The sequence below is a fragment of the Dipodomys ordii genome, unplaced genomic scaffold (genome assembly GCF_000151885.1).
Source record: "Dipodomys ordii isolate 6190 unplaced genomic scaffold, Dord_2.0 Scaffold83, whole genome shotgun sequence".
Lineage (NCBI taxonomy): Eukaryota > Metazoa > Chordata > Mammalia > Rodentia > Heteromyidae > Dipodomys > Dipodomys ordii.
The window spans coordinates 621,170-631,730 of NW_012267299.1; the positions used below are offsets into that span (position 1 = coordinate 621,170).

The following is a 10,561-nucleotide window of genomic DNA, read 5'->3' on the forward strand; positions in this document are numbered from 1 at the left end:
GGGCCCGGAGGCGCCGGGGAGCCTCCCGCCCGCGGAGCCAGCAGGATGTCATCGTCTTCGTCCTCCTCTTCCAGATCCTCCAGCTCGTCCTCCCCGGCGTACGAACGCCGCCGCCGCCGCCGCCGCTGTGCGGGGACGGCCCGCCGGGACCCGCCACCGCCGCTCTCGTCGTCGTCCTCCTCTTCCTCGTCGTCGTCGTCCTCGCCCTCCCCCACCACGTCGATGTCGGTCTCCTCCGCGAGGCCGGAGGCATCGGACATCTCCGTGCTCAGGGTCATCGCTGTGGCACCGAGGCGGCGGCGGGGAGGCGCATAGGGGCGCCGGACTCCGGGATCCCGCGGCCCCCCAGCCTGAGTCCCAGGCGGCGGGCCCGGCTCGGGGTCACCGCCACGCTGGGGACGCGCGGCTGCTGGAGCTGCCGCCGGGGCCGCCGCGGAGTCGGGACGCTGCTACTTTGCAACTCCGGTAGCCGCGCGCCTCTCTGCGCTCGCGGGGCGCCGCGTGCACCCCGGCCGGCCCGAGGACTTGACCTTCGGCTGTCCCGGCGCCTCTCGCCCGGACCGTGCAGGAGGGGGCGGCTGCGCCCGGGTGGGCGAGTCTGAGTCGGGCGCTCGGGGAGGGGGGGGGAGTGGGAAAGCCGCGGGACGCGGGAGAGTCTAGGAACCGAGCTCGGCCAGGCCGGGGCTGAGTCCAGAAGAGGGCGGACCTCTCCTCGGCTTATAGCAGAAGGGGGCCTGTCACATGGTGTGCGCGTCAGAGCCCGGCCGAGGGAAGGGAAAAGCCTGCCTCGGAAATCTGCTCCGCTCGGGAGAGAGAAAGTTCACCCGCAGGAGGGGGCAGCAGCCGCGCCGAGAGTGGACCCCACGATTCCTTGACAAAGGAGCTGATCACCTGAATTTCGCGCTGGCCCGCGGGCGTCGGGACCCCACCGCTGCCCAAGTTAGTTCTCAGCTTGCTTCTCCTCCCTTAGCTCTCAGCCGGACCCACCGAAGCCCTCTTGGGATGCCGGGGTCGGGGTGTGGGGTGAGGGGAAGGGGTAACCTCTGGGTCCGGCGTGGTGCTCCCTGGAGCGCTTTGGGAGGGCGGGGGGGAGGGTCTTGGGAAGTCCCAGCTCCCCTGGATTGGGCTAGCGGCTTCCCCATCAAATCTGATGAGATCCACCCTTAGATTAAGCACGATAATAATTGTTTATTGACCCTTTAACCCGTTCCCTTCGGTTCTTCTCCAAAGACGTTTGTTTTCCGCCATCTGTTAATAAAAATGCGGGTTAGGCGGGCGTTTTAGTCATTTATCTGCAATTGAATGCCCTAGAGACTTGACAGCTAAACTAAGCCACTCTAATGAGAGGGGCTCACAAACTCCATGGGAATAAAAGAAGTAATATTTGAATACGAAAAAGAAATAGAAAAAATAGGGGGAAACATATACACACAAAGATTGCACATAGGAGCGACTTTTAAAAGTGTCTTCACGTTGGAGAAAGGAAGAAGGGTCTCTAGTTCTCAGGAAAGAGCATATTCTAACTCGCATTTCAGAGTTATCTTAAAATACTTAAATTCGGTAACATATACACATTTCTATTCACGTAGGCTTCATAGAAACTACAGTGATAAATACGGTCTTTAAGATCAACTTAAGAGTATATTTTGGGAGAAACTCATTAAAATTTTCCAATACCCTTTGGTGAGAAGAAATGAAAGATTCTGTATAAGATTCAAATTCCATTCTTTCATTTCCAGGTGTGAGGAGAGCGTGGGAGTAATTAAATACGATGCCATTCTAAGGATATCTATATCACTAATTAAATTATTTTTCCTAGTGGAAGATCCTAATAGTTTGTGGATTTGTTTATTTTTCCTGAAAGCTTCTGTTTTGAGGGTGGGGGAAAGCTAGGAATATTGGTAGCTCAGGGGCTACCTTAGCCTGTATGAGGCCCTGGGTTCTATCTCTAGCACCCCCCTCCCCCCCAAAAGTAAATATCTCAAACAGGATACATTGCTTTAACCGCTTTCAGGTTAAAATGACCATTTGACAAGAACCAAGAGTCAAAATTCAATGGCTTTCTGTGGCAGCAATCATCAATTGCCTTTTGTATATAATGTTATCAGCCAAGTACTCCCCACATTTTAAACGTATTTGTTACAACGGTTATCAATCAAGAGCCTGAAAAATAAACTATTCCTCCTTCCAAGACTTCTCCTAAAATCGAGTTTTTGTTCCCAAGTATGGCTAGCATGAGTTACATGTTTTACAAATGACCCATAAAGTTAGATCTTTGAAAGATCTAGGGGAAAGCTTCAAAGTACTAAATAAATTATTTTCCATTGACCCTTGTTTGATATATGGCCGAACCATTTAATTATTGTAATGGGCTCCGCATTAGTCCGAGCCGACATTAATCAGCACTATTAATCAAGCATCACGTTGCTTTGTTGATGTAGACAGAAGTCCTTACCAGGGAGTTCATTTTTACATCGAAAAGTTTGAATTCTATAAGTATTCAGTCGGTACCTAAATAAACACCCTGATTTCCGCAGTCCTGAGGGTTGGTGTGTGGCAGAATACGTAAAAGATAAAATGGAGGAAGAATTTGTTTCAGGCCATTCATTACTTTCCCACAGCCCTCGTGCCGGTCGCGATTTGCATTGCCTCGGGTTTGTCTGTCCTAGAACCGCGTGGGGAAAATAGGCTTTGCATTTGCGCTGTAGCTCTGTCCGTGGGTCCCTCCTCAGAGGGTTAGGAAAACCTCTGACAAATGAGGCGAAGTCCCCTCCCGCTGCGGAGGGGCAAAGGTGGGCACTTGCTCGGTGCAGAGCGGAGGATCAACCACCGGACCTCTTCAGGCACAGGAGATGTGAGCTCCAGCCCCACTTTGGGGCGCCGCTCCCGTTTGGTTTGCCTTCACTTCTTAACTACCCATCTGTCCGCGATCTGTCTGTACCTGCCGTGAACTTCCCCAGGCGTGGAAACCCAAGCGCGTCACACCTCGCCACATTCCCCTCCTGTCCACCGCGTCTTCCCTCCCCTGGGCCTTCACCTGGCGCCCGCAGACTGTGCCCAAGAAATCTCCACCCCACCCCACTCTCCTTATCTGATACCAGGAACAGAAACCCTTTCCCTGAGGTGGGGCGGGGGGAGCCACGAGGCGAGCCCCTCGCAGCGCGCCCTGCCTGCCAGGACGCGGTGAGTAGCGGGTCCAGTCCTTGAGAAGCCCGCGCGCACAGGGAAGCGCTGCCCCCTGGCGGTGGCGCGGTGGCCTTGGCGCTGGCGGGGTCCCGGGGGGTCAGTGTCCAGCCAGGAACTCCCACAGAGGCCCAGGTTGGGTGAGGGTGGCCAGCTGGCTCCCGGACACAGCTAGCACTGGGCTTAGGGTGGCTGGAACCACAGATGCGCACCGAGGCTTTTCTGTGGCTGCAGGTTTTGACCTCTTGTCCCAGTAGGGTTTGGATGTTCAGGAGCACACCAGAGCCTAGAGTCAATGGGGTTACTCGCAGCAGGAGGCGACTCAGCCCCAATCCTTATCCGTACCTCCACCAAGAGCATCACCCATGCCAGTCTCCCTTGGTGGTCCAATGCTGGTGGAGAGATGTGGGGGCTTACACTCAGAGGAAGGAACCTGGACAGCTACGGACACATCCCTAGAGTTACCCAGATGTCCATGTTTCCAGCCCCAGGGGACAGCTGAGGCACTGTGCCCCCGTCCCCACTCCGTGGAGAGTCGTTCTGTAGTTCTGTTTTAAGATGCTGCACTGTGCTGGACTCAGAGGTGTAGAAAGCCAAGTAGCTAGGAAGTCTTACTCCCAAGGATAAATGGTTCCCACTCACCCCGTGGAAAATGAGGAGCTCTGCCCTGCCCTTATCCTGTGGCTGCAGCCACTTTCAGGCTGTGCTCCAGGAGATTAACACTGGCTTTGGTTTTTGTTCTTGTTTTGTTGTTAAGCAATAAATAATGATTAGCTTACAACTTGAGCCATTATAAAGTGTACAGTGAGAGTCATTAAGCATAGTGATACTGTTGGGAAAAACAAGGCTTCTCTCCATTTCTAGAATTGTGCCAAACTCAAATTGTGTACTCATTCCAAATACCTCCCATACTTACACTTTCCCTTGCCCAGACACCCTGCTACAGCCCCAAATCACTACCCTGTAGTGTGTTTGTATGAATTTGGCTACTCAAGGTCGATTATGTACATATAACAACACAGCATTGGTCCTTTGGTTTGTTTCACTTAATATCTCGGAAGTTCATCCATTTCTTAGCATGTACCAGAATTTCTTTCCTTTTGAAAGCAGAGTACCATTCCATTGTATGGGCATACTACTTTATCATCCATCTTTTTATGGGTATTTTAATTATTTCCTCTTTTTCCATGTTTTGACTCTGTAACACTCTGCATATAGTGTACATTAACTTTATTATTATTATTATTATTTTGTTAACCCTGGGGCTTGAACCCGGATCCTGGGCACTGTCCCTGAGATTTTTTTGCTCAAGGATAACACTGTACCATTTTGAGCCACAGCGCCACTTCTGGTTTTCTGGTGTATCATCGTGGCTAGGGTGGTAATTACATGGGTGAGTACATGTCAAAAACTTTTCAGATCACATTAACTTAGTCTCCGTTTCATCTTTGGAGGCCGGTAAAAGCCTGCAATTATCGCACTCTACCACTAGGGGCGATAGCGTCCACAAGCAAGGGCTGCCAAGGATAGATGAAAAAGAAAAAATAAAAACCCTTCCCATGCCTTGATTAAGCTGGGAAAGACAGGGTGATCTAAAAGAATATCCAAAACTTTTCCAAGTTCTGACGATCTTAACTATCTGGCTTAAAGATATGGTCACACTAGCTCATACTGTACTTGTGTCACAACTTAACAAATCAAATACATGTCTAAGTGGACGGTGAGTTGAATGTTAGTTATTATTCCTCAACTAAATTACTGTGCTTTTGAAAATCCCCCAAATTCCTCTCAGATGTTGAGATTTCTCACAGTGAATCTGCTTAAAACTAGAAAAGGTAAGCTGAGCTCTGGTGGCTCACGCCTGTAATCCTGGCTATTCAGGAGGCTGATATCTGAGGATCACAGTTCAAAGCCAGCTTGAGCAGGAAAGCCCATCTCCAATAAACTCCAATAGACTCTCATCTCCAATAAACCACCAGAAAACCAGAAGTGGCACTGTGGCTCAAGTGGTAGAGCGCTTGCTTTGAGCTGAATTGCTGAGGGACAGTGCTCAGGCCCAGCATTCAAGCCCTGTGACCGACAATAAATAAATAGAAAAGGCAAAGTAAAAATTGAAAATAAAGAGCAATCAAGGAAATAGTTAGCCAGGTTAGGTGTACTCAGGACCCCCCTGTCTGAAGGGATGAATGCAGCTCTGTGAGGGTGGGATCTCTGGCCTTCCCTGACTCTCTCTGCACCTGAGGAATTCCATATCTGACTCAGGTAGGCTCACTCCACTCGGCAGCTGCTTTGGTTGAGATTTTGGTTCCTACCACAGTTGACTTCATTCTTTCTTGCCAAGATATCAGTGGGGTTGGTTCTTCCTCAGGTTATGAGAGAAGGCTCAATTCCATATTTCTCCTCTCCATTTGTATATGATTGTTTCCTCTCTGTGTGAGTCTCTGCCCAGACTTCCCTTTTCTTGAAGACATGGCTCGTTTGGGCTAGGGTCGCCCTAATCCAGTGACTTCATTTAACTGGATTATCTATGTGAGATCCTTCTCCCTATGCCAAGACTTATTTTTCAAGAAAAAGCACATTCTGGGATACTGTATGTTAGAACTTTAACATGTGAACTTTTTGGGAAAATACAAAATTTAACCCTGAAGAGGACCCAACTTTCAAGCCAAAGAGGCATATCAAAATCATGATGTTAATGAGGAATACACATAGAGACTCTGTTCCTGCCAACTTTGGAGCTTCACACACCATGATGTGAAAAGTTGAATGATGAGACCAGACACCAGAGCTCATATCTGTAATCCCAGCTATTCAGAAGATGGAGATGGGGAGGATTGGGGATTGAGGATAACCCAGGGCAAAAACTATAGAGACCTTATCTCAACATATAAGCTGCACATCTGTTTCATACTTATCAGGCCAGGTATGGAAGAGGCACAGGTAAGAGGATCATGGGTTCAGGCTGGATTGAGCAAAAACAAGAGACCCTATCTGAAAAATAACTAGTGCAAAAATAATGTGTAGGCACATGGCTCTAGAGGTAGAGTGTCTGCATAACAAGCATGGGGCCCTGAGTTCTATCCCCAGTACCACACACACAAAAAGACAATTTATGACAGCTTGTATTATATAGTTCTTACAAATCATCTCATACCATAAAACAGTTTGGAGAAAACCCAACTTTTCTATTTTTCACCATTTTTGTACTGTCTGGATCCAGACAAGACAATAGGAAAATGTATGGCTCTTTCCCAAGGCCATGAAAGGCTGCGCTTCAAAAGCCAGTGCTCCCTAGCAGAACTTCCAACAAATTATTGTTTCTGGCCCAAGTATTCACTTGATTTAAGCTCCTTTGCTGATTTGCTTATTTGTAGTCGACATTCACTATTAGTGGCCTTTCTTCAGCCTTGATCAATCTTGTCTTCACTCAGAGAAATTCATGCCTGTTAATTTAAGTAAATTTAAACATGTATTAATATCAACTTTTTAAGAAAAATAAATACTAATAAGTTCTTGCTGTAACAATAAATAGTATTAAACTTCATGTGTTGCCACTTTTGTTACAACTTAGGATGAATTTAGTACAAAATGAATTTTACGCATGAAAAGGCTCTCCTGCCACATCCAAAAGAATGTTAGTAACTCTTATCAGTTTGACACATATCAGCAACTTGGGGGGAGTAGAACTGGGATTTTGAACTCTGGGCCTCATGCTTGTGAGCCAGGCACTCTACCACTGAAGCCACGCTCCTACAACCATATTTTTGCCTGGGCCATCCTGGGACTTGATCCTCCTATGTATGCCTCCCCTGTAGCTGCATTAACAGGCATGAATCATCACTCTCAGTTTATTGGTTGAAATGGGCTGGGTTGGCCTTGTATCATGATGATCCCAGTTTTGACCTTCCAGTAGCTGGAAGGTCACTATGCCCAGATAACTCAGCAAATTTTCTACAATCCCAACAAGAGGTAAAGATTGCATAAATCCTAACTTGAGCCTGGGTGCTGCCCTCAACTCTTTAGCCCAAGGCTAGGGCTCTACCACTTGAGCCACAGTGCCACTTCCAGTTTTCTGGTGGTTTATTGGAGACAGTCTCACGGCCTTTCCTGCCTGGGCTGACTTTGAACCACAATCCTCAAATTTCAGCCTCCTGAGTAGCTAGGATTTCAGGCATGAGCCACCAGCTCCCGGCTAAACATGCTTTTTAGTCATGGCATGGAGGGATCTGAGTATCCACAAGCCATGAGATTAATCTCCAGGTGCCCTTGGAGAACTCTTACTAGACTGATTTTTCCAAGCCTTGATTTTACTGGCCATCTGTCCTTCATTGTTCCCCTGAGGAGCATATATCACAAGGCCCATTGCAGACATACTAAATGAGAATCTCTGAGATTGGAAACCACAAGCTTACTATTTTTGCTTTGTTTTGCTTTAGAAGTTTCCCTAAATAATTGTGATGCTTACCTAAATACAGATCTATGTAAACTCATGTTACAGGAAGGCCTGAGTGCAGCTCGCAGCATGGAGAAGGGGTGAGCTCATGGGGCACGGCCCTTATGAATGAATTAATGCCTTTCTCCCAAAAAGAGGTTGTCATGAAGCAAAGTTCACTCACATCAGTTGTCTCCCTCATTTGGCTCTCTGATTTCCCACCATGAGATGAAGCAGCACGAGGTCTTCTCTAGAGGATCAAGTCTAATCGTGGATTTGCAGCTTCCATAACGTGAGGTAAAGAAACGTCTTCCCTTTATAACCTACCTAGTCTCCGGTAGTCTGTCATAGCAACACGTGGAATATAGCCGCCGCCAAACAACTGTTCTTCCTGCTCTAATCCAGCTCTAAGGTCTGTTTCCGTGGAGCCCTCCCCAATAAGCTCACCTCCACTGCTCTGTTTTGGACTGCACCTTGCTCATGAGGAAATCAGCACTTGGTGTGAAAACATGCTTGTTCACTTCTGTCCTCTACTAGAGAGTGATATTATCCTTAGGGTTTCCTATGAAGTTAGGATTGCAGATGCACTCTAACACACCCACCTTCTTTATTGGGCAGGGAGTGTTAAATTTTCGCCTAGGCTGGCCTTGAACTACAATCCTCCCAATTTCCATTTCCTGAAATTATAGGTGTGAACCGCCACACATGGGAGTGATTCTGATATTAAAACTTTTTATTAATAAAGGTTATTATCCCCTAAGATTCCAATGATAAGTGTGTGAGGGATTTAAAAGAGAAGTCTACATTGTGTTTGACACAACACTTCTGCACTTCTGTTTTCTTCTACCTTGTGCTCAAAGCTCTTCTCAGATTTATTCTGCCATGATGGCCAAAGTCTAGTGCCCTACCCCATGCTAGGATTCTTTCATTTTATTTATTTATTTTTGGGTCAGTTGTGGGGCTTCAACTCTGGGCCTGGGTGCTGTCCCTCAGCTCTTTAGCTCAAAGCTAGCGCTCTACTACTTGAACCACAGTGCCACTTCTGGTTTTCTGGTGATTTTTGTTGGAGATAAGAGTCTCATGGACTTTCCTGCCTGGGTTGGCTTTGAGCCGCCATCCTCAGATCTCAGCCTCTTGAGTAGCTAGGAGTACAGGTGAGAGCCACTGCACCCGGCTGAAAATTATTTTCCTGCTTTATAGTATTACAAGCCCCACAGTCACATGCACTGGGCAGATGTAAGTTTTGCTTGAAAGTAGTGTAAAAGGATGTTTTCAATAAGCTATATTGCCTTAATGAGGTGACTCTTATCCTTTTGGTGATGATAAAGCCATTCCTAGCATTAAGCCCCAGGTTTCCAGGCCAGGCCTCTATTGGCCTCTGTTTGGCACACCAAATAATCCTAGTTTTTCTGTGCAGTAATGTTCTAATAATATGATTCCACCTGCTGGCCATGTACAGTAGTATTTTTTGTGTGCAAACCAGTCCTAGGGCTTGAACTCAGGACTTAGGAGCTATCCCTTTGCTTTCTCCACTCAAGGCTGATGCTCTACCACTTGAGTCACCGATCCACTTTTTGGTAGTCAATTAGAGATTAGAGTCTCATGGACTTTCCTGTCCAGGTTGGTTTGAGTGAGTATCTAGGATTACAGGCATGAGCCACTGGCACTCAGATAGTATTTCTTTTTTGCTCACAGTTTTATCAGTGCATATTAATTATATGATGTTGGAAGTTTCTCTGTGAAATTTATATATATAAAATATATAATATATATTTATATATATAATACATATATAAATATATATAGGTCATATTCACCCCCTCTATTAATTTCTTATTCTCTTCCCTTAACCCCTTGTTTTCTTTTTGTTATTTTTAGTATATATTTTTATTGTAAAGAAACTGTACAGAGGGGTTACAGTTACATGAGTAAGGTAATGAGTACATTTCCTATCAAGCATTGTTACCTCCTCCTTTGTTTTTCCTCTACCATCCCTTCCCGCCTCACTTCCCCAACTCCCCCCCCCCCACGACATTGTAAAGTTCATTTTCAACATAGTGTCTTGTATACATTATTGTTACAGTGGGTCAACCTGTATCCTGATTTCAGTATTTTGTTATTTCCCTTCCCCTCCCCAAATTAGGAAAATGTATATACAAGATGCAGTGCACTGGAATCAAATACAGTGACAAGGGTTATACCATGGGGGAAGAACATACAGAGAAACAAAAAAAAAAATCACATAGCACATTATGAATGCATTAGAAACAACAGCAAGAAAGATAAAACCTCTTGTGCCCCTATCTTGGGGTTAATTTCACCTAGCATCAGTTTATATGGTCATATGTACATAGTTTTGACCTTTTCTGCTTGTCCTAGACATATACTAGTTATTGCAGATAAGGGAAACCATGGGACCTGTGTTTCTTTGGGCCTGGCTTACTTCACTTAATATAATTTTTTCCAAGTCTTTCCATTTTCTAACAAATGTCATTCTTTCTGATGGAGGCACAGAATTCATATATATATATATATATATATATAGAGAGAGAGAGAGAGAGAGAGAGAGTCTTGATCCATTCATCTACTGAGGGGCATCTGGGTTGGTTCCATATCTTAGCTATGGTAAATAATGCTGCAATAAACATAGTCGTGCTGGTAGCTTTAGTGTGGTCCTGTTTGTGATCATTTTGGTAAATGCCCAAACGTGGGATTGCTGGGTCATAGGGGAGCTCTATGTGTAGTCTTTTGATGAACCTCCATACTGCTTTCCAAAGTAGTTCAGCAAGTTTACACTCCTACCTACAATATAGTAGGGTTCCCTTTTGGCCACATCCTCTCCAGCATCTGTTGTTATTATATTTCTTGATTAGAGCTATTCTAACTGGGATGAGGTAGAATCTCAATGTTGTTTTGATTTGCATTTCTTTCTTTCTTTCTTTCTTT

General features: G+C 46.2%; 1 protein-coding gene across 1 annotated transcript in view; it reads right to left on the reverse strand.

Moving 5' to 3' along the window:
• Foxd1 (forkhead box D1) overlaps positions 1-278 on the reverse strand; it is a 1,434-nt gene extending 1,156 nt beyond the window's left edge. Inside the window, exon 1 of the mRNA XM_013025228.1 lies at positions 1-278. Coding sequence (XP_012880682.1) covers positions 1-278 — 278 coding nt within the window.
• Positions 279-10,561: the final 10,283 nt, after the last annotated feature.